The 25123-nt window shown below is 37.8% G+C and overlaps 1 protein-coding gene across 1 annotated transcript in view; it reads left to right on the forward strand.

The window, feature by feature from the left end:
* The window catches only part of LOC139708575 (MAM and LDL-receptor class A domain-containing protein 1-like), a 130925-nt gene that overhangs the window by 73131 nt on the left and 32671 nt on the right, over positions 1-25123 (forward strand). Inside the window, exons 24-32 of the mRNA XM_071620513.1 lie at positions 4744-4890; positions 6453-6607; positions 8161-8344; positions 8963-9100; positions 10475-10625; positions 11953-12124; positions 14292-14376; positions 15765-15901; positions 16314-16346. Coding sequence (XP_071476614.1) covers positions 4744-4890; positions 6453-6607; positions 8161-8344; positions 8963-9100; positions 10475-10625; positions 11953-12124; positions 14292-14376; positions 15765-15901; positions 16314-16346 — 1202 coding nt within the window. The remainder of the gene's footprint in view (positions 1-4743; positions 4891-6452; positions 6608-8160; positions 8345-8962; positions 9101-10474; positions 10626-11952; positions 12125-14291; positions 14377-15764; positions 15902-16313; positions 16347-25123) is intronic.

Consider the following 25123-nt stretch of genomic DNA (forward strand, 5'->3'; position numbering starts at 1 on the left):
ATGTGGTAGCAACAAGATCTTTTTTTCTTTGTTTTGTTTTGTGGTAAAGAAGTATCTTGCTAACCTTAATTTATAGCCGAGTTCTGAGTCTGTGGATGTATTAACTTAAAGCTAGCGAGGCCCTTACAGGACACGGGCGTAAATCCCGGGGGGGGGGGGGATATATCTCCCCTGAAATGGAGGGGGGATAGCCTGTACAATCATTCCCCCTGAAATTTGAGGAAAAAAAATGGAGGAAGCAGAAATGTGATTGTATCAATTTTGGCATATTGCATGACGTTCGTACACCCGCCTTCAGACAGGTAACAGAGGGAGCTGAACAGTATTCTATCTTGTAGGATAATGTATACATAATTTTCTCAAGCGCTCGCTCGCTTCGCTCGCTCGCGAAGAAAGTAATATCGGCATAAGGTATGGTCCAGACGTTGACAACGTCAAATAGCATAGGCTTACATGTAAACATGCTATGAAGCGAGCAATTCGGGACCATCTGCAAATTATGTACGAAAACAAACAAACAATATGAAAGTATAATATTAATATTAATATGAAAGTATAATATTGTCATATTTTCTATGTGCTTGTAAATATCTGTAAATAAATTGTATTATAATGTAAATAGCACCAGTCTGCAAGAATCTTCAGTCTATTGAAGGAGGCAGACTTAATCAGAAGAAGAAGAAGAAGAAGAAACTATAAAGCCATAATTGACCCCCCCCCCCCATTTCCTGAATCATTCCTGAAACAATAATGACTACCCAGCAGTGGCGGATCCAGAGGGGGGCGCAAGAGGCGCACGCCCCCCTTATTTATCGTTAAAAACAATAGAAATAAAAAGAAAAAAAATGAAATGAAACCCGGAAGTGGCACCAAAAATAAGTTACGCCCCCCCCCCCCTTTACAGAATTCCTGGATCCGCCCCTGACCCAGGGATGATGATCAGGGACGTCGAATCTATGGGGGGGGGGGAAGGGGCATTTGCCCCGCCCCTACGGAAATGTTGGGGGTAGACAAATCATTTGTCCCCCAAGCAATTCCCGAGATGAGGACAAATCTCGAACTTTCTTTATGGAAAATTACTACTGCCAGAATTATGCACCGGATCGCTGAATTGCAATTATAAATATGCAAAAGCTCCGCTACTGGGTCCCTTTCGATAGACTTTGTACACTTTTGAGATTGACGTTTTATTTCCTTATATTTATCAAAGAGTGTGCAGCAGATCTTTCACTTACAAAAGCTCCTTCATATGCAGAGGCGTCGATGGAGGGCGAGATGTGGAAATGTTCTTACTTTTTTGATAGAAAACTGTCCATTTCACCCAAAGATGGCTGAATTTCAATTCTGAAAATACAAGAGGGGGATAGGCCTTACCCCTCCCATACCCTCCCCGTTCAGTCATTTCCACTTAATACACTTTAGATTGACAGATTTCAAAATGCTTCATCTAAAGTGTGGACCAGGTCTGTTACTTCAGTTTAAAGAAATGCAAATGTTCCTTGGGTGATGGGAGGAGATATCTACATACTTTCAATAAGAACGGAGGGTTCCCCCCTAAAAAAATAGTATACACTTCTGGGATTTAAATTTCCCCAGATTACATCATAAATGTGTTTACGAGATATTTTCATCTGCATTCTAAAAATGCAAAAGCACCCTCGTATGCAGGGGCTTGCAGTGGCGTAACTACGGGGGAGGGCGCCATGGGGGACACGTGCCCAGCCCCATCCGCTGGAAAAGAAAAAAAAGACTTACCAAAATGGTAATTCAAGGGTTTAGTAAACTGCTTTTCAAATCGACATGAAAGGGTGATCAAGAAATAAGATATTTTTCTGAGATTTCTTGTAACCATAATTAAAGAGGAATATACTGTGAAACATTGTTCAAAAAGTCCGGAGCCGACAAAAGATTGTGATTCAGCGTGATTCCTGGTTGGCATTTGGAATATAAGCAGGATGAGCGCAGTGTACTCAGAACATCCGAACGGCAAAAAGAGTCGCTGCAATGTTGCGCAATGTGATGTAGAATGTACACCTTTGTACCTTGCGCATCGTTATATCAAAGCTAGATAATTGATTTTGCAGTGTTGCTTTACATACTTGTCTATAATAAAATGTCAATAATAAGACTTGACCTGGAATATTTCCTAACTTTTCCATGCATCAATATAAAGCACACACACACACACACACACAAACACAAACAATAAGGGGATGCTCTAAAGTGCAGATTTTGGACATCCTTCCCCCGCTTGGTCACTTCGACGCCACCTCACTGGTCATACCTCCCCCAATCATGAACATAAACCGACACCCTTGACTACCAGTGGCAGATCCAGGGGAGGGGGGGCGCACCGGGCTCCCCCTTAATTTCCAAAGCGAAAAAATGTAGCTACAAACGGCACTTTTAGGACTGTAAAATTTTCAAGCTAGCTTGCTCTCCTGATGTTGCTGCCAGTAATTGCCAGCAGTTGCGCCCGGTACGCCCCCACCCCCTTAATTTCCTAAGCGAAAAAAGTACAGCTACAAACGGCAGTTTTTGGACTGTAAAATATCCAAATTTTCAAGCTCGCTCGCTCCGCTTGCTCGCATTTAATCATCATGCCATTCTCCAGATGTTGCTGCCGGGTAATTGCCAGCAGTTGCGCCCGGTGCGCCCCCCTTAATTTCCAAAGCGAGAAAAATGTAGCTACAAACGGCAGTCTTAGAACTGTAAAATTTTCAAGCTAGCTTGCTCTCCTGATGTTGCTGCCAGTAATTGCCAGCAGTTACGCCCGGTGAGCCCCCATCCCTTCATTTTCAAAGCGAAGAAAGTACAGCTACAAACGGCAGTTTTTGGACTGTAAAATGTCCAAGTTTTCAAGCTCGCTTGCTTCGCTCGCTCTCATTTAATCGTCATGCTATTCTCCTGATGTTGCTGCCGGGTAATTGCCAGCAGTTGCGCCCGGTGCCCCCCCCCCCCCCCTTAATTTTCAAAGCGAAAAAATATAGCTACAAACAGCAGTTTTTGGACTGTAAAATGTCAAAATTTTCAAGCTCGCTCGTTTCGCTCGCTCGCATTTAATCGTCATGTCATTCTCCTGATGCTGCTGCCGGGTAATTACCAGCAGTTGCGCCCGGTGCGCAACCCGTCGCCCCCCCCCCCCCCCTCTTAATTTTCAAAGCGAAAAAATACAGCTACAAACGGCAGTTTTTGGACTGAAAATGTCAAAATTTTCAAGCTCGCTCGCTTCGCTCGTTCGCATTTGATGGTTATGTCATTCTCCTGATGTTGCTGCCAGTAATTGCCAGCAGTTGCGCCCAGTGCGCCCCACCCCCTTAATTTCCTAAGCGAAAAAATATAGCTACAAACGGCCGTCTTGGGACTGTACAATGTCAACGTGAAATATATGATCTTCAGTGTAAGAATTAATACAAGAAGTTAATCTAAATGATACCATTTTATAGGCAAAATTGTACAATAATAATCTACATAAAATGTACACTGCTACCTTAAACATGTTGGACTGTTTCAAGTCGATAAAACACGCAAAAATGCAACAAGGGAAACCCCCCTCCCACACCCTCCCCCCCCCCCCCCCTCGCTCGCATCGCTCCCTCGAATCCAACCGCTCCCCCTATTAAGATCAAATCCTGGCTACGCCGGTGATAGGCCCCACTATTTAGTAGGCCTTCACAGTGATGTCGCACAGGCGGAGCCAGAGATGAAATACCACGATGTAGTCATTCAATTATCTATGAGTATTTCTTTTTCTTACTTGTTTTTTGATAGGAAAAAAATCCCAAATTTTACCAAAAGTGTGCACCAGATTGCTGAATTTCAGGTCTGAAATGACAAACTTTCCTTGTGTGGGAGGGGGATACCCTCCTCCCACACCCTCCCCCGCTGGGCCGCTCCGGTCCCTCGCACAGATATTCAAACTCCAAAGTCCCTCCTCCACCCCCATCATTAAAACGGAACGATGCCCCTGGGATGATTGCTTTATTGACTTAAATCAAGAAAATTGAAGAATACAATAAAATAGCTACAGGAAAATATCTACTACGTTATTACATACAAAGAAATGGATATCCATATTAGCATTTTATTGAATTCATTTGGGCATTATTCAGGGCTGCGCTACGTTTTTGAAAGGGGGGGGGTGTCAAAATCGCCTGTCAGTCAAGAAGAAAGAACATCACAAGACAAGAGAAACAACAACAAAAAAGTCGTCATACTTTGAAGGTCTGATTTTCCGCCGAAAACAAACAAGCAAAAACAAGAACAAAAAGTCTTCATATTTTTTTCTCCCACTTCCCTCTCACTTTGCATGCGGGAAAAGAGTGGGACACTGATCCCTGTAAAGTGTGTGTGTGTCTGCGCCGGTCCGGTTATGGGCTTGTAATCGTGGTGATGGTGACTATCGCCAATCATCCCCCCACTCCTCAGTACGGATTTACGCCGTTGTTACAGGACTTCTCTTTTATCAAAATTAATGAACAATAACTTGCCTGAAATTAAGGCAGTGCCACGTACAAATCCAACTGCAAACTTCAAAGAAACCCAACCCGACCAACCTTGTTGAGTATGTTCCACGATGAGTAGAATGAGATCACTGTTAATTCATGTTTGATTTCATTGAAAAGGGCAATGATAATACACTGTGATTTGTACATCAGGATATGTGACAAAAGTGCTTTGTGAAATACAAGAAAAATCACTGTCAATTATAAGTGACATATTGTATCTTTTTTCCTCAACAAGCTTCACACTCATGTGAGTTTGAGAGTAACCTCATCTGTGGGTATTACTCTGACCCTCGAGGGGATCTTGATTGGCAGTACTGGTCTGGAGACACGTCCACTCCTAGCAATGGTCCAGCTGTAGATGTAACATATGGGACAGCATATGGTATGTCATATACAGTAGTCTTTGCATTTTCAAATCTTATTCATCATCATTCAAGAAAAAAAAAAAAGACCCAAAACTGTAGCAGGCAGTTTTTGTTTTTTTCCCCTTTTAGTAGCCATCACTTTCTATGTTCTTACTTTAATATCCAGAGTGAGCCTTTTTTAAAATGTATATATGAAGAGTTTGTTTGCAAAAACCGATAAGTCCATATTTGCCAAATGGAGATATTTGCGATTAAAGGTCAAGAAAAATAAAGAGAATAATAAGAAAACTTTTGCTTCTTTTGACCATAACTTCAAAAATGTACCTTTATATGTAGTGACCAATATATCATTTAAAAGGTATTATTTTGTACTTTATGACAGAGATTGTACTTAAAAATCTTCAAAAATGGACTTATCGGTTTTTGCGAACAAAGTCTTCATATCCCATCTAAATATTCACTGAATGCACACATATATACATGGCATAAATCCTTCCTAGTTTGTTTATCTCTCAAATTGGCTAGTAAATTCTCAAACTTTGATTGTCGGCAGTGCTTCATCAAGATTCATGAAATTAATAAGTGTGACAATTTATTATGAAAATGTAATTTTAGTGTTTGCACTTTCAGTAGACATAAGCAATATCAAAAGTAATAAAAAAAAACATTGTTAGCATCTTGGAATATATACAGCTCTAGATAGTAGTTTTAATACAGGTTTTGAGTTATTTTCAAATTTTCATTAACAAACCTTCAGAATAACAAACCTGATTTTGTTTTTGGATTAATGAACCTTCAGAGTAATAGTGACCCCTTGGAATAACAAACATTCATGATAACAAACCTTTGCAATACAATTTGTAACCGAATCCTTAACCACCATTTTGTATAAAAGTGTTTTCAAACTAACCATTATAAGTACAAAAAACTCTATACCCTCTCTTAAATGTAAAATCAGAACAAAATTGATGCAATAGCATATCTCACTTGCTTTTTAGCCTATTATGAGTATTCAACTAATGACAAAGCGCATATGTAAGGTTTTCATGTTTTCATTGTACATTGTATTTGTTTGGTTCATATTTCAATATAATGAATTAAAACTGCTGGTCCCAAGGACTTTTGTTATAATAGGAGTGCACTGTATTCAGGGTCAAATTTTACCAAGTGATGTTTCTGCTTTCTTTTTGTTTTGTTTTGTTCCTTTTTTCAGGATCGTGAGGGTGAGGGTGGGACATGTAGGAGATCTGTGCTGTTAAACTTGGTACAGGTTTCAACCACATCAGAGCTAAAAATGGCCGAGTGTGAAAGTTTGTATATGTAGACGTATCTGTCATGGTTGCTCATGGAAATCATACGTGTTTCTTTGCATTCTGAAGAACTTTCATTAATCTGAAATCAATCATATAAAATGTATGCAGGAATAATATCTGTATGCACTTAAAAAGCATGTGACAATAAACGATATATGGTATGATGATCAACTACCATACCTGATGCAACCTATATCATATGAAGTGCTATACCAAGTGATTGATCTTACAACACTCCCAACACTTTCCTGTCATACAAAATATAGGTCACTATATGTACATGGAAACATCGGCCGTGTATTCCCCCGGTGATCAGGCCAGTTTGATTGGTCCTCATGTATCACTCAGCACAGACACCACATCCTGCTGGATGTTTTATTACTACATGAGTGGCTCAGATGTCGGAAGCTTGGAAGTTTGGGTGAGAAGTTTATGTTTTTGTTGTTGCATAATGTATTGTCTTTATAACATTTGGAATGCCTTACGTCATGTGGCTAAAATGCAGAGCATCATCAATTTTTTAGCATCTTTGCAGCTTCAAAGCAGCTAGGACTTTATAATTTCTTCAAGTTCATTGTATTCCCTGAGAAATGGCCTGAAGCATTGAGTTTATTCACAGGGACCATTTGGAATGCTTCTTTGAAACTTGTAATGTTTCCACAAAATATGAAGACAATTTATGTGCTATACAGATTATAGGTCTACTGGTGCTTTATGCCGCTCATAAATTTAAAACCAATTGCATATGGATGTATGTAATGTTATATAAGAATGCAGTTCCTGTTCTTACATTTCTACAATTTGACAATATTCTCGCATAGAAACAAGCTTGTTTAATGCCAGGCAACAAGTTGATTTGGTAACAATGCTTGTCAATAATTGTCTGTAACTGTCTGAAATCTCATGTACTCATTGAACATGTATTGTCTATGTTTAGAGATATGCACATATCTTATTCCAATGTTGACTCTGGATGACATCTCAAAGCACTTTGTTTCTATTCCAAGAGGCACAGTAACTGTAGAAATATTATTTACATTTTTGACTTCTTCTTCTTTGTCTTATCACTAAAATTGATGGATACTAATTGTAGTGTCTTTCAATATTACAAGCCTCATTAGTGTTTCCAGCAAACAAGATTCATTATTAAAGGTAAAGATATAAGACAAATTTTAAGAATCAATGTTACTATGTTCTTTGATGAAGTACACCATGTTTAGAAGCATGAATGACAAATAAAAATATTTTCCGTCAGTAAAATGCTTTTGAGCTATCTTTAAAGTATAGCAAGCTGATGAGTCTTGTGTTACCCTGTGACCATGACCATAAGATGGATGTTCAAAAATATTGAACTGCTCAGCAAAACCCACAGCCATAGAAATCTAGGTGTGCAATGTACTACAGTGGGCCCCCATTATAACGAAGTCCTTGGGACCGGGCAGTTTTCTTTCCTTGTATTGATATTTCATTGTAACCAAGCAAATAAAAAAAAAACAACAACAACAAAAACAAAAACAAAAACAAAGCAAGAATAATGTTGCGGCCTGAATCTTTATTTCGTTATAACTAGAATTTTGTTATAACCCAGTTTGTTATAACATGAGTGCACTGTAGTAGATCAGTTGGGCTTACAATATCTTAAGGGCAATCAAGTTAAAATCTTTGTTCTACATTCATTTCAAAAAGTGGACTAGATACATCTCATCCTCCCTCCCTCATACAAAACAGAATGGATACTAGTAGTATGTTCTAGTGTCATTGCGTGTTAATTTATCAGGAGCAGATCCAGGAATTCCGTAAAGAGGGGGCGCGTTTACAAAATTAAAGGGGGGCGCACGCACCCCTCCCCCATTTTTTCCTTTTTATTTCTTTTGTTTCAACAAAAAATAAAGGGGGGGGCGTGCGCCGGTTGCGGTCCTCCCTGGATCCGCCCCTGTTTATGCATTTTTGTTTGTTTATTTGTTTGAAACACAGATGAATGACAATGTGAACACCAAGACACTTCTGGCCAATATCTCGGGAGACCAAGGGGAGGGGTGGAACAGAGGTTTGGTAGAGGTCCATTCCTATGGATATGAAATCATTTTCAGTGGCATTGTGGGATATGGAGCAGGTGGCATTGCCATTGACTCCATTCAAATGTCACACAGAGGTTGCTGTGAGTAAACCAGTTTTCCCCTAACTCATTAAAATTTCCCCTGTGAGTGAACCAGTTTTACATTATCTCATTAAAAATTCCCCTGTGAGTGAACCAGTTTTACACTATCTCATTAAAAATTCCCCTGTGAGTGAACCAGTTTTACAATATCTCTTTAAAAATTCCCCTTTGAGTGAACCAGTTTTACACTATCTCATTAAAAATTCATCATAGGAATGCCTTCATGTCGTTTGCAGCATGTTTCCTTTATGCAAGGTTGATGTACTTAATAACATCAGTAGCAAATTAAAAGAAACTCTGACAAATTATTTTTTCAGAAGTAAAGTTGACATGGCAATCATAAGTTTGATATTTCTAAACTATCTTGGAATCATGTCATTGAATATTGCTGTAATATAAACCTGCACATGTCAGATCAATTTGGATTTGAATGAGACAGCATTATACATACTCAAATGGTGTTGTTACTACCAAGTGATGATATGCATCTAGTCATAGTATTTGGTGTAAGGTCATTCTCAATAAGTTATGTACAGTACTATGATACTTTTAGTCTTTCTAGCCATCATGTCACATGTGGTAGAAATATACTCAATGTTTCTATGTATTCCCAAACAGTAGGATGTGATTTTGAGGGTGATTGGTGCGGCTGGAGCAATGGTGCTGAGAATGACTTTGATTGGAGAAGGAGACAGGGCCACACCCCATCCTCTGATGGAGGACCAGAAAGAGACCACACCTTGGATTCTGGGGAAGGTACAACTTTTCTCAAAGCTGTTAAACATGAGAACATACTAGTACATGTACATGTAGCTTGCAGCAGTGTTGTGCAGTTTCTTGACATATAAGAAAGAAAAGACAGAAAAGTTTGTTGTTATTATACAAATAGTGAATGGTCACGAGTGCGATGGTACAAGATTTCGCATAAGGTGAAAGATAGAGGCGCTCTATTCAACGAGGTGAAGCTGAGTTGAGTAGTGCGCCTCGTCTTTCAACGACTGCGAAATCTTGTTCCATAGCATGAGTAAAGACCATACACTATTTGTTTTATACAACACCTCGAACGTCAACAGATTTGGTCCACACAGATTCTTGAATTTAGCACAGACATGGCAACCATTTTCCGTGAAAGATGAATGAGTAGCCGCACAGTCACAGTCACCGTGTACGTACGGGAAAAGAAGTTGTTTACAAAAATGTGTGACAAAAGTACGCGCTTGTAAGCGTGCTTGTAATTGTTGAGTGCGCGCGGCAAATGTTTGTTTATCGTGACATCAGAGCCGTGCAATGGAACAAACACCTCGAGTCAATCTTGAGTTTAACACGGGAGTCAGTGGAAATGGGTGACGTCAGCCATGCGCTATCCATTTTTGCTGAAACAAAATTGTACGGCTGACAGCCACAGCGTGCAATGGAACGTCTCACTAAATGTCACGTGACGGGCAATCGACCAATCGGATAGCTACATTCTAAATAGGTGTTGTATGATACTTAATATTGACATAAAAGTACATTCGTCCTCTTTTTTTTAAATGACTGAAAGAATTCCATATTCTGTTGATTTTCTGATGATCCAAGTGCATTGTAATGTATCCGCCAAATATTTAGCGAGTCTGGACCTTCCAACAATTTCATGAGTGATTGAATTAGCGATTGTGGAATACAGTAATGGACAGAGAAATTTATGCATGCATGTGATGTGACATTAATGTCAGGATCAGGGATAATATTTTCTTGTGTTTCTAATTTATGAATAGCACCTTACGAGCAAAATTTGTGAAAATAAAAAGTCACAAAATATATGGAAAATACAGTAACTCATTCTTATGATTTATCATAGCCAGGTCTTGAGAAATTATGTGTGAAATCTCAGGTACATTGTATTTCCGGACATGGCTTCCTATTATAGACTCTTATTTGCTGCGTAAATGATGTGATGGACATACTCTGACCTATCAAAGACACAAAATATACACTACAAGCATCAAGAAGACCATAAGGCAAAATCTGAATATGACAGATATTGACTAAAACATTTATCCCCAAAGTGACTTCAGGCAAGTGTCAATTATTGATTGAGTGTCACTACATTTGATAGATTTAATAGATGATATGTCCATCACATTTCAGGCTTTTTTATCTCAGTGGAGAGCAGCCCACAGAGAAAAGCAGGAGACATTGCTGAGGTCTTTGATGTGTTTGAATCCAGTATGTATCCATCTTGCCTCTCCTTCTGGTTCAACATGTATGAAGAACAAGATGCAAGTCTGCAACTCTACAAGTGAGTAATGCCTTCTGTTTATCTTCAGCTCATATTTCTACTTGATGTACGGGACTGACAGATAACATAGATAGGTTCCAAGATGCAGCTGACAAGCTTTCATCTACTTTGATGCATCAAGCTGCTGTTGTCTTTACATACCAATCAAATCCTTATTTCATTCCCCTTTTTAAAGTAATTCCTGTGACAACAGTGTCTAGGAAATATAACATGAAATATATCACATGTGTAGGTGAGAGGGAGATTTTCTCTTATGGTTAAAGGGTATGTACAGTTCTGGTCGAGGTGAGGATTTAGCTTTTAACGTTTTGCGAGATATTCAGAAACCACTCTATGAGATGTCAAAGAGCTTGCAATTCTAAGGGGTATCAAAAGTTTATTTGATGAAAATCGGTTTTGAAATGGCTGAGATATCCAAAAACAAGGTGAAATAAAGAGATCCTAATAAAAGTGTGGCCTGTCGCCTTTTATTATTATCACTTTTTTGGATATCTCAGCCATTTGAAAGCCGATTTTCATCAAATAAACGTTGAATCCTTCTTAAAATTGCATGCTCTTTCATATTTCATAAAAGTTTTTTCATTATCTCACTTAGGAATGTTCAAAACCTGAATCCCCACCTCAACCAGTACTGTGCAGTCCCTTTAAACTATGGTTTGCACATTTTGTGGGAACAAGTAAGGGAGTTTTGCCATGTCATATTATGATTGATTTCTTCCAATCAGAATCAATGTTTGATATCTTATTACAACTTTCTATGCACAGGTCCCAGCAGGTTCCTCAGACCAGACCCAGATAGCTTTGTACTTGACACCAATGAGTTCCACACTTGCTCACAATCATACAGAATCTTCCATAAATATCTCTAAAAATATGTGGAGATCACTGTTTTATCAAAGTGTTAGTCTTGACTTTAATAATAATTGCTTTATCTTGCAGCTCACTTCTGTCATAAAAACTGCATGCACAGATGTCAGATATGATATCATGAATCATTTACATAAATTTACATATTTTGCTGTTGACATAGAGCACAGCATGAACTATTTATCTTACCATGTAATTGTGATGGAAACTACATGCCTTCGTCCAAGGATTTATTGCTCTCTTTTAATATATTGTCAATTTCTGTGATTTGCTGTTTAGTTTGGGTGAAGCTCTTTCATGTTTCATGATACATTTGATGAAGTGTGCAGTCTTTAGATCTGATCTCTGTTTGTATTAAGAGTTGACTGAGTGTTGTCTCGTATTGACATCCCTAGACAGGGGGATGATGGCCTATGTATTGAGAGTTGACTTGAGTGTTGTCCCATATTGACATCCCTAGACGGGGGGATGATGGCCTATGTATTGAAGAGGTGAATGAATTGTCCCATATTGACATCCCAAGACAGGGGGATGATGGCCAAAGGATGCTGGAGTGGATGTTGACTGGGGGACAGAGTGAGATTCAGACAGACTGGATGGAAGGCACTGTACCCATTAATGAAAAGTCTTCCGTAAGTCTTCTTCCCTCCTTTATCATCCAACCTGTGAACATTTCACTTTTCTTCCCAACATAGCAGTTCATCATGAACATCTTGTTTGCAGAGCTACCAAGTCTCACGCATTCTGCGTGAGACTCAAGCATTTAGGGTCTGTCTCACGATATCACCCATGGCACCCATTTTTCTCACGCATCCGGTGAAGTCTGCAATTTGGGCCAAAAATAAGGAACATAGCTCAAAGGATTAGAGTGATAGTTGCAATTGAAGGTATATTTCCCTTTTGCCTTTCAAAATTAGTAAAAAATAGTCACTTAAGTATGCATCCGATCGCATCATTAAGAGCTAATAATTTGTGACCCGCTACAACAAAATGATCCTAAAGTCGGGCGAGGTCGATTATTTGAAAATTGCATGATATAATCCCCTAATCTTTCTGCTTTAAATTGATATATAACACATTTTATAAAGATAATCGGCTGCGGAGATATCGATGTTTAAAAGAGAGCATGTCGAGACGTCTGGAAAATCACTGTTTTGAGAAAAGCGCCCTAAAAGTCTTCCTTTCGACGCAATCGCGATCAAGGGACACGCAAGTCAGTTTTCACCTCTGGACAATAGAAGGTAAGCCCTAGCAACCCCCGAAGAGTTCATTCAAGCACATCAGCGTCGGCGGTCTCCTCACCAACCAATCAGTGACCAGGATGTGAGAACCGGCTGAGCATAGCGCACCCCGCCCGCACGCACCAGTCCACTGGGCAGTGTGCGAGCTTCACGCTTCGGTTAGCAGCAAGCAGCAAACTGACCAATGAGATCACTCTGGTCGTTGTTAAGGGCGGAACCTATCTGTGGCGCTCAATCCAAATTTTCGAACCAGTCTCTGCTTCGTTGAAACGCTAAAAAACATGGCTCAGAAAAACGCTATTTTTTAATCTTTCCTTTGATCATTTTGCTTCAGAATTTCGACAGTTGAAAGAAGATATGTTAGACTCCAGTAATATATCAAAATCAGAAAATCGTAAGTTTTGACCAATTTTAATGCTTTGACTTCAAACTCGATTTTCACGGCGTCGACCGTGCGCGACTTTAGGACCTTTTTGTTGTAGCGGGTCACATTTGAAAAAGCTCCTTATCATAGGAGGGGGACACCCTCCTCGTTCGCGTGCGCATGCGCGCGAGCGCCGAGACGCCGAGTCATAAAAATCTCACGCATAAAAGTTTTTTGAACTTGGCATCTCTGTGTTTGTCTTGAAAAAACAAAACAAAGAAGAACATAGGAAAATAAAACAAAAAACAATGGAAGCATCTGTGCTGAATGATATCATAAATTATGATTAAAGCAAACCTTAGACACTTAAAAACCAGGACATTGTTGAATGCGATTCTTTTTCAACAAATCAGGATTGGGTGTATGAAGAATGCAGTTAATGTCACGGCAAAGACTTTCTAAAGAATGCTGATCAAGGGTCTCTATGAATCTGTATTTCACTCAGTTCAGTGGATTCAGTGGTTTCCTGGATCTGTAGATTTGCTGATGACTTCTCTATTGAACACCTAAATTTAATTTTTGAAAAAAAGAATTGATGTATCGTCTCACTATGAGAAATTTTTTTCTCTTTGTTGGTGCACAATACTCCCAGGCATCACCATTACATATTTAAAATGAATAAGGTATTGATACACATCACAAGAGTAATAATATGTTATCAGTAGAAGATATTAACTTACTGCTGTACTGCTGATCAGTGTGTATTTTTGTACGGAGATACACATTTGTCAAACTGAATTTAAACCTGCCTAACATTCTGATATTTCACAACCAAAGCCATGTTTGATATTTAAGTCAATCTGTCACTTTTCCAAAGGAAATAATAAGCATTATCTGTGGTGCTGCTAAAATGTGAAAATGGCATTGCAACATATACATCAATGACAAGCCCATATTTTACTCATAAGTGCATACTATGATCTCCAGCTGCCATGCTACCACTGTGTGTGAATTAGGAGGGTTTAGAAAGATTTGAAATGTTTAAGATGAACTCTAGGTGAAATCTTACTGCAAATGACAAGATGTTGTATAAGACTAGTAATCATGAAGAGGTTGGAAGGTTAAGACTTTGAATTTGAGGAATTCTGTACAGGTACCTCACATCTTTGTCTCTCTATAATGTGCCTTTTCTAGTTCCACTTTGTGGCCAAAGTTGGAGTTGACACCATGGTTGACATAGCACTGGATGACATCCATCTGCTAGCCAACAGCTGTGACAGTAAGTGAATGGCAGTGGCTTTATCAGTGTCCTTTGTTAAGTGCTTTGCATAAACCAACTTACATGATATTCAAAGACTAGTTATGAGGAATGAGCAGTAGTCTAAACTATTCATATTTTAGAAATTGCATATCAAAAGAGATAGTTGAGTTAATGTAATATGATACAGAGGTGTTTTTTAACTTTGTCAAGACAGAGTAGTTCAGTGGAATGACTTTTGCAAGATCAAGTGAAAAGTTATTTATCGTAGCATTGCCCAGCAAACAAAACTTCAACAAATGAAATTTGATACAAGCAACTGTGAAAGTTAATTTAGGGGAGCTGAACACTTGATAAATTCATGCTCACACCCAAAAATTCTGAAATGGATACCATTTCAAATGAAATGAAAAGTGAATCATTAAAAAGTTACAATGTAACTCCTTGTAATGAAAAAAACACACAAAGAAACCAAAACTCATGCAAGTTCTGGCAAATACCCTATTGCTACTGTTTCCACTTTGTGTTATGGTTAATTGATAAAAAGCTCATACACACACACACGGAAAATACACTTTTCTATGGAGTGGTATCTCTAGATATCTCTAAGACACCACAGCATGGCTACAGCCTTTTTGTATTGGTGTAGTCACACACCGAGTTCCTTTTCTCTGCCATACTTCCCATGTTTGCAAGAATGTGTATAGAATGAATACTATGCATTTACAAAATGAAAGAATAAATGAACATTTTCACATGTGTGGTTAAAGCAAGGTGGGAATGGGGTGTTTGTTTTTTATGTTTTTAAGGCAACTATTTGGTTGTATATTTCCTCACTTTGAAACTGATGATTTCTTGCTGTAAATTGGTTTACTTGTATGCAGCACTATTATCGTTTGTTAGTGATTGTATCTTATGACCGGCATTACATGTGTTCTGTTTGTGTCAGATTTATACTAAAAAATGGGGATAAATAATGAATTTAAAGGTACTGTTTACCATTTGGGCAATGACTTTAAGAATATTTGAGATATCACATTTGATGCATATATGTAGGTCAGTTGTATCACAAAACATCCTAACATGTAAAAATGTTACAATAAAGCCTAAAATATGAGGAATTATTACTTTTTTCTAACTACACCATTACTATAGATGTCTTAGTATAGAAACATTTCTATCATAACCATTGTTCACAGTCATTAATTATACTGATATATATTTTTACATTTGTTGTTTCTTTCCCTAACTCACATTTTTGAACTGTTTTGAATCACTTAGACTGGGTTTTGGTTCATCTGCAAATGGTAAATTATGAATCTAACTCAATGTAGGCCCTTATATTCCCAGGGAACGCCCAAGAGGAAATAACAGTGTGACTAAAAACTTCTTTGAATTCTATACATCAGTTCAGCCAGTGCATGCTAATCCAGTCCTCTCTACCACCGAGATTCCCACTGTGGCTGCTACTGATGCCACCAGCCTGCAACCGAGTGGGAGTAGCCTACAGACAACACAGACTACTCCAGAAAGAACTGAGAGTTTGGTATCTACAGTGACATCTGGTAATGAGTATGATAATTTATGAAGTCTCAGAAATCAAATATTTGTTGCATTATGTTGTATCTTTTTATTATAATTCTTACTAGTCATAGCAATATACAAGGTAGAAAAAAAAAATCTACAATTTGGTCTTTTTTTTTCTTGTCAGAGACCATCATGAAATATTGTTGCAGAATTGGCAACACATTTTAAAGATTTCAGTTCATATTTTCTTTTAAAATCAAGTTATTTCTTTGTTATTGTGTGCAGATTTCATAAACATATCACTTCAAGCTAGTCTTTCTTGAGGCATGAAATCTAAAGGAGTGTCCCTGGTGGGCAAATGACTTCTGTGCTTCATATCACAGAGATGACACCTGCCAATTAATTCTACCACTTTCTTTCCTTTTCTCCAGGTCAGGGGACTGAGGAGCCTCCATCAGGAGTTGGTGAGTTTACCCTCATACAGAACCTTTTTTTTTAAATGCACATATTTGATGTTAGTAACAAGTCAGTTACGTTATATTTGAGTGTTCTTCTTATTCTTGATTCACTATGCAACAAATGTTAGATTCTTCCAATCCAATGTTGGATGCACTGGCTGCCACAGGGCGTTCATTAGAGCTGCCAGATCTTTTATTTGAGTGAAGTGGTTGTAATCAACCTTTTAAACAGAAGACATAAGATTTTGTGACTACTACACAAGTTATCAGTATCTGAAAGCTTTTCAAATAATAAAGTTTGTTTTGTCTTTCTTTTGTTCCTAGAGCCCTGGGTCATATCAGTGTGTGTGATTGGTGGAGTGCTTGTCATCCTTGTTGTACTGGTCATCTTACTTTTGATACTTCAAAGCAGACGGTAAACTGCACCTGTGCCTCCAGTACACTTTGTATCTCATTCACCTGTAGTTCTCTATCTGTGAAAACATGTACTCTTCAGTGGTGGAGTTTTCTGGTGTACTATATCTTTCACACAGTGACTCTCCTGGTACAGAATGTAACCTCTTTATAATATTGCCTCATTAACAAAAAGAGTCAGAATTTACAGGAAAGCGAAGGAATTACTGGGATAAATGGCTTTGACTTCTTTATTGAGAGGAGGAGGGAGGAGGGAGGGGGAGGAGGGAAGAGAGAGGAGGGAGGGGGAGGAGGGAAGAGAGAGGAGGGAGGAGGGAGGAGGGAGGGAGGAGGAAGGAGGAAGGAGGGAGGAGGAAGGAGGAAGGAAGGGAAGAGGGAGGAGGGAGGGAAGAGGGAGGGAAGAGGATGGAGGAGGGAGGAGGAAGGAGGGAGGGAAGAGGATGGAGGATGAGGGAGGAGGGAGGAGGGAGGAAGGAGGGAGGGAAGGAGGAGTTAGGAGGAAGGAGGAAGGAGGGAGGGAGGAGGGAGTGAGGAGGGAGGAGGGAGTGAGGAGGGAGGAGAGAGTTAAAGATAGGAGAGACAGACTGGGAGAAAGCTCTGTTGCCCAGTGAAGGATATGTACAGGTTACTCAAAAAGAGGCACAGAAGCATATAATTGTAGTTCTAACCATAAACTTGAAATTAGGCAAAATATATTCATTTTATATTTTGGATCAAAAATTCAAACACAAGACGGTGAAAATGGGGGAAAAAATGCCAGGCCAGAAGTTGCATGTGGTGGATGTAATATTAGGAAGGGACTATGCACTGACCTTAACAAGCAGAGCACCATGTTAGAACTGTTTTGTGATGTTAAAACTGTTTTGTAAGAAAATGTTACATTTCACAGAGTGACGGTAACATGCTCAGTTTTAAACTGAGCATTCACTAGCATGTGAACATAACTTTTCAACTCCAACTATGTTTTTTGGGGTGGAGATTACAGTGACCTTCCAGTCACTCCTTCAGAAAGATGGCTCAAGAGTGGTTGATGGGAACTTGGCAAATAGCCAAACCTCTCCTCCTTGCTCTGAAATCTGAAGACCACCGAGTCCATAAAACCTTCCTCTGTCATGTGAACGAACGATGATTTGAATTGTAATTGTGTAATCATGTTTGTAATAGCATTTAAAATTAGGCAAATTCAGTACATGTAAAAAGGCCCAAAATTGCTTTGTGGCGTAACAATTGTTTTGTCAGAAATTGTTACATTTAACGGAGTGATGGTATGATGCAGTGCACAATGTCAGAATTGCTTTGTGATGTCACAGTTGTTTTGTTTTAAAAATTACATTTCACGAAGTGATGGTGCAAAGCTGTGCACAATTTCAGAATTGCTCTTTGATATCATTTTGAAAATACACTATAATATCAACCATGCCCCAAGAAGCAATCCATATCTGTATACTGTATATTTGTTGCATATCTTCTCCACAAAAAGAGAATTTGATAGTCACTGCAAATCATGATCCTCATAATTTGAATGAATTCTGGATCATTGAGTTTATAACTAATTGTACGATAATTTGTGGCTTTTATTTTTTATTTTTTTGCTAGTTATTAAATATTTTCATCTCCATAACTCACATAAAAATAGAGCTTACAACCTAGAAGCATTTCAAACCCTATTTATCATAGTTTCAAACATTGGCTTGACTTGTTCACATGCCTAACCATTTTTGTTCCCCTCTCCTTTTTTTTCCCCTTAATATTCCAGTGGAGAGATTACCCTGGGAACCCAAGAAGCCAATATGGAGAATCCAGTGTACAGCCCAGATCTAAGTACTGGAGAGGTAACAACTTTTGTGAATGATTTGTAAGATTTGTAAGATTTTATTGACTCTATCGACCCCCTCTCGGGGTATGAGAGTACAAACATATTTACAATAAATGAATACAAAAATATAAGTGATAATGTACATGTACATGTGAAAATATCAGATATGAATAAATATGTTTACAAAACAAGGCGTAAAGGACGTTTAACTACTCTACCACTATGTGTACAAACATTCACATCTACTTTACTTTCTACATAAATACTGTCTTTCTTCTTTGGTATTGAAGAGAACTGAAACATAATAATTCTGACAAATTTGGCTAGTTTTTTCAAATGGCAAGCATTAGTTGAATTGAATAATTTGGACATATGTAATGCACTTGGTCTACTGGCCGTCAAGCTACTTGGTAAATACAATAATCTCTCTTTTTTGAAAAAGGGACAAACAAAAATATAATGAAATTCATCCCCTATATCGTCGGATGAGCAGATAGTACAATGCAATTCATCTGTCAAGCTTGCATCAAACCTGCCCTTATTAACGGGTAATCCATTAGATCTACATCTGAAATTACTTAACGTAATATAATCTTTCTTACACAAGACCTGTAAATACTTCTCTAACACCAAGTTATCCTTTAAACATTCTATAATTTGTACAGATTCTATTTGACCATGTTGCTGCTCTCCACTCTTGAATAAACATATCAAAAAGTCTAACTTTTGAGGTGTGTGATATCCATGCAGCACTAAATCCACCCCCTTGTGCTAACCACACATTCCCTAGCCCTGCATAATAAAAATATTTGCGATAAATAATAACCATTGTGATTTTGACAGGGAGTGCATGTCTCCTTGTAAATGCAGCAGAAATTTGAAAATTGTACATCAGCGTTTGGTTTCTTTTCCCTTGACTAATCTCAACCAGAATCCAATCATTCGACATTTAATATGGTTCAAAATTACTCCACGTCCAGTTTCACCATAAACCATACAATCAGGAGTACATTTGTTCACAAGCAAAATTTTTCTTAAGAATTTCCTAAGGAAAATTTCAATTTGGTCTATGCACTCATAACCCCAGACTTCACAACCATAGAGTAAAACAGGTAAAACAAGATGATCAAATAGGTGGCACTGTGTGTCCACAGAGAGCTGTAACTTTTTAGCCTTGACCAACATGCTATAAAGTGCTTTTCTAGCTTGTGTGACTTGTTTAGAAATTGCCTTTTTAAAACTACCATTATAATTGAATTTAACTCCAAGGTACACAAAGTCATCTACAAGCTCAAGTGGATCACCAGCATAAAGGAATTCAGGAATTCTTCTAACCTTCCCATGGGAGAAAATAACAATTTTAGTCTTGCTTGCATTTACAGTCAAGCGCCATGTCTGACAATAACTATCTACAGCATCAAGAGCTTTTTGCAACTCCTCCGGAGTTTCTGCTAAAATCATTGTGTCATCTGCATAAAGTAAACAAGAAAGATTTAAAGCTTTTTTGACATTATCAAAATCCAGGTGGTAAGAAATCTCACTCTCCAAATATTTAAGTCCACCATATGAGTTTCCAATGTATTCTTGAAAATCATTCAGATAACTGTAAAAGAGGGGAAAGGTTTTAACCCTGACGTACACCAGTGTTACAAGTAAAAAACTCTGACATCTCCCCCCTAACCGCCACACATGATTTAGCACTTTCATAAATATTCTTAATGACAGTAAACAGTTTACCCCTAAGTCCCATCTTCAACATTTTGTACCATAAAGATAATCTATCAATTAGATCAAATGCTTTCTTGTAATCAATAAATGCACAGTATAAGCGTTTTTTATTTTGCAGATAAACATCAATTATAGTCTTCAAAACAAAAATATTATCAATTGCAGGATAATTTGAACGAAAGCCAGCATGTTCTTCAACTAACATATTAGCAGTTTCGAAAAACTCTGAGATTCGATGATTCAAAATGGAAGTAAAAAGTTTTCCTAGACAACTGAGAAGGGTTATTCCTCTATAATTATCGGGATTTGTGTCTATATACCCTTATTCTTAAAAATAGGAATGATAATCCCTATGCACCATTCAGTTGGAACAATACCACTGTCCAGTACCACATTAAAGAACTTTACCAACACATGAAGCATCTCTATGGGACAATTCTTAAGGAAATCATTCCTTATGAAATCTTTTCCACAAGCTTTTGAATTTTTAAGTTTCTTAATCATTAGCGCCACTTCTTCCAAAGTGATTGGGGCATCCAAGGGACCATCTGCCTCAACGATTTCTGAAGTACCGGTGCTATCTTCCAGGCCTGTGGGCTGGTCATCTTGGCTATTACCTAAACGACTAAAATGATTAACAAAATCCCCTAATGAAACATTTCCTGCTTTCTTTACTTTGCGTTCATTATTACTGTTGAGTAATTGCCAATATTTTTTCGGATTAGATGCCTGTAATGAACGGAGAGATTCATTCAAATCTCTGTGAAATGTCCTTCTTTTATGTCTTAATAAATTCTTATAAAACTTTCCTATAATGATTCAATAGACAAGTAGCCCCTGACCTGCCCAGAAATTTAAGCTTCCTCTTTAATCGATTTTTAACATTCAAATACTCCTGACAGGCAGCTCTGCATTCTGCATCAAACCAAGGCTGATGGTTGTTTTTGTCAAATTATCAATTTCTGAGACAGAAATAAGAATATAGGACCACCCACCTCAAAATCCCTTCAAAGTAATCTGAAATGAATTTCCATTTTTCTACATTGCTTAAAGGAACAAGCTCTAAGCTTTAAAACTTGCTGAAATTGGACCATGCAAACCAAATAAAAAAGTGATTTAAATTATGGTTAGAGGTGCAGTTACATAAAAAAGTGAGAAAAGAAGATTTACAGATTGGGGTCACTCAGGTGGGCTGTACAGAAGTATCAAAGAAAATAAGTTACGTGTACGGTATCTATGTATCTATACCTGTGGAATCAGTTGCCTCAAGCTATCCTTTACATTTCAAATGTTGACTCATTTGTTTGTAACCGTTTTCCAGTAGAATTGTATATATCGTTGGTTGAGAATGAGAAGGGCGTTAAGTTGCCACAAAACCCATAGTGTTCAAGACTACTCAACGCCCTTCTCATTCTCAACAGACGATATTATGATTTTGAACTCTATCATTATTGTGTCATTCATTTTCATGTGCATGTGATGCATCACACGTTACCCCGAGGTAACGTAGTAGCCCGGGTTACCGCGTCGTGTAGCACCACCTCACGTCCACTCGAGGACAGCCGCAGTGAAATGCATGCACTGTGTGTGGCGCGTACATAGTCACTCCCATGCCACTGCATGTTATACGATGCATGCATGGCACGCTGTGCTAGCAATAGCGTGTGCTTCACTGCAGTGTAGTGGCTAGCGCCGCTAGCTCCAGCACCAAAACAATTTCCACTTTTTGGCAACCCAGGGTACAACCTTTAAAAAAAATAATAATTCAAAAAAAAAAATGGCTGATTTTCATTTGGTACCCTGGGATACCATTTATGTCATCATGTCTGTGTTATAATTGTTGTACTGCATAACTCACTTTTTCTACTGCACCTTGAGCATGTTAATTATGTGGAATTGGCGCATTATAAGTACCCTGTATTATTATTAACTCCTGAAAGCAGCGCGTGTAAAAAATATAAAATAAAATATCATTCAGAGAAACTGCTTATACCTTGATTTAAGCTTAGTTTTATGCTGCTAAATTTGACAGTAGTTGGAGAAACAAAATCACACTCACAGGTAAAACAAACTTAAGATTAGTCTTTTTTTTCAGTCAACCAAATTACAGATTTTGGTCCATTACAATGAATCCTGCAACTTTTGTGGGTTTTGAGCAAGGTATTCATGTTTTTCACTTTGGTTTGTTTATAGCATATACAGTCATATGGTTGACATTGTACTGGAATGAGCTTGCTCCAGACAAGGATTTTCCTGGACAAACCTGTTGACTCTTTGATTCTGAACTCCTTGATTCTAGTACAGTACAGACAGCTGAATACATTGGCCTCTATGAAATCAATTTCATTATTTTGTTGTGGGTGTGGTTGTGGCAACCACTGGTGACTTGGGGCAAAACTACACTCTAATGATAACACGAGTGAAATCTTCCATATGGTTAGATATTTATAAGAATGATAGACATTACACCATTTGAGTAAATTTGTACTGTAATGCAAATTATGCCTGATAAACACGCTGCACACAATATGATCCTGCAAATGAAGCACTTTGAATTGTAATTGGGACATGTAACTAAGGAGAAAAAAAGAGAGAAATTAACCCAATACATTATACCTTCATACTAGTGTATTTTTTGTAAGACATAAAGAAAAAAAGGTTCTCTGATATACCATTTCATTTAGGGTTAATGCAAATTATATGTTTTATCAAAGCTTATCACAATTTGTTTGGATAATCTCAGAAGGCCTCTTAAAAATTTCCCAGAGAAAACAAAAAGTTTGGAATGTTGCCCCATATCCTCTGGTTCATGCTAAACATGATATTCAACAGCTCTTGGCCCAAAAAGCAATAAACTTTTCTGCATGTATTGTGTCTTCTGTTGTGGCTGAAAATAAGGCAGGTATGGAGGCAGGAACAGCGGTTACATGTTTAATAAAAGAAAAATAGGACTCATGTGAAACTATTTAAACCAGAGGGTAAACATGTTCACTTGAGATGTTAGATTCAAGTTTATTGACTTCACAAAAAATAAGTAACAATCATAGATAAGAATAGGCAAGGTGAACAGTTGGGTATGATAGCAATAAATTACAAACTTAAACAATTTGGTACACATACATATAATAGACAAGACATAATTTGACATGGGGGGAAAAAAGACTTCATATCAAGCACTACGCAGACTTCTTAGTCTTAATGATAACATTGGTGAGAATATATCCAGATACTATTTGTTCCAAATTGTGCATCTTGCAAAATATTTTGCTTTTTTCTACATAAAAAACCCAAACCTAGCATTTTTATGACATCTTAACACCATTAGTTACTAAGAACTAACAAGGGTAAATCTTATATGCACTACATGAATCCAATAAAACCCCAAAGCATGGAAAATGTTAATGACACAAATTCTGAAACCTTTTTCCTCCTCTCCTCCCTCATACAAAGCAGCAAATAATGACTGCTTTTCTGGAGGCAGTGATCTCTGCCAAAAAAAAATATCATACAGTAACTGAGGATGATTATATTCATACATGTATACTACTGATAGCACAAAATAAGACAAATAAAACAACTGTTTTCAGTAGACTATAATTGTAAAACATTATGAATCTGTACCTTTATAAATGTTATTCTTGACAAATGAACTTGCCTGACCTTTGCCTCACATAGCAGCAACTACCACAGTTGTGCATGCAAAATTAATTTGCTGAATTATTGAAAATTGGGTAATCAGGGAGCAGTGCACTGAATTGATGGTTTCTATGTCACTGAAGAAGCATTACCATAGAATACAAAAAAAAAAACCCATCACATATGAAGCAACTGATCCTTATCGCCAAAGACTGTTCATTTGCAGTTTTGAAAGGCACCTGTGACATCAATTGCACTTCTCCTAATTGCTCATAATGTTTGATGCTTCATAAAATAACATTTTCCCCACAAGAGATATCACATTTTTAAAGGCAACTACACACAATACAGCACACTCCCATTACAACGAACATGGTTATAACAAAATTCTGGTTACAACGAAATAAAAATTCAAGCCCCAACATTATCCTGTCAATGTTTATTATTGTTTATTTGTTCAGATATAAGAACATTTTGATGCAAAGAAAGAAAACTGCCGGTCCTGAAGACTTCGTTATAACAGGAGTCCACTGTGCAACTATCAGCACTCCTGCATAGAGGATGCTTGGTGTAAAGAGTTTGGCAGTTACCACTTTGCTGTCCTGCTGCAAGACCCCACACCTGTATACAGTGTACTTTTGAAGAACTCTGCAATTCTTGCAGAGCTGCCAACCTTTGTGAACAAAGCCTTTTATGTTTGAAGGAAAGAGTTAGGTGGCAATTGTTATTAGCCGACATGTAAGTCACTTACAGAGATTTGTGGCACACTATGCTTCAATGCATTCATGTCAGCATTTCACACTTTCACGGAAGTTTCAAGCCTCTTTACATGATTATGAATGTCATATATACAATCTTGCCCATCACATTGCAGTATGCTAAAACATTGGCTTTTGACACAATTGTGTAATGACACTTTGTACTCTTTACTTTCTCACTACACAGAGTATCTTCCACGAAGCATATTCAACTTCTAATGATGGGCAAAAATATGTCAATTTGGTAAGTTGGCATTTAGAAGAAATCTATCTTTATACAGCATAAAAAACAAACAAAATGGTGATAACAGTTCATCACTTTGATTTTTTTTTTCACCTTAAATGATAACAGAGTCTGTGAGAGACAGATGATAGTTATCCTTGTATAAAAGTCTATGACTTTATGCATTAATAACAATAATAATAATTAG

Source organism: Diadema antillarum, unplaced genomic scaffold, assembly GCF_040938485.1.
Source record: "Diadema antillarum isolate AM-2024a unplaced genomic scaffold, OU_Dant_1.0 seq00001349_RagTag, whole genome shotgun sequence".
In the NCBI taxonomy this organism is placed as follows: domain Eukaryota; kingdom Metazoa; phylum Echinodermata; class Echinoidea; order Diadematoida; family Diadematidae; genus Diadema; species Diadema antillarum.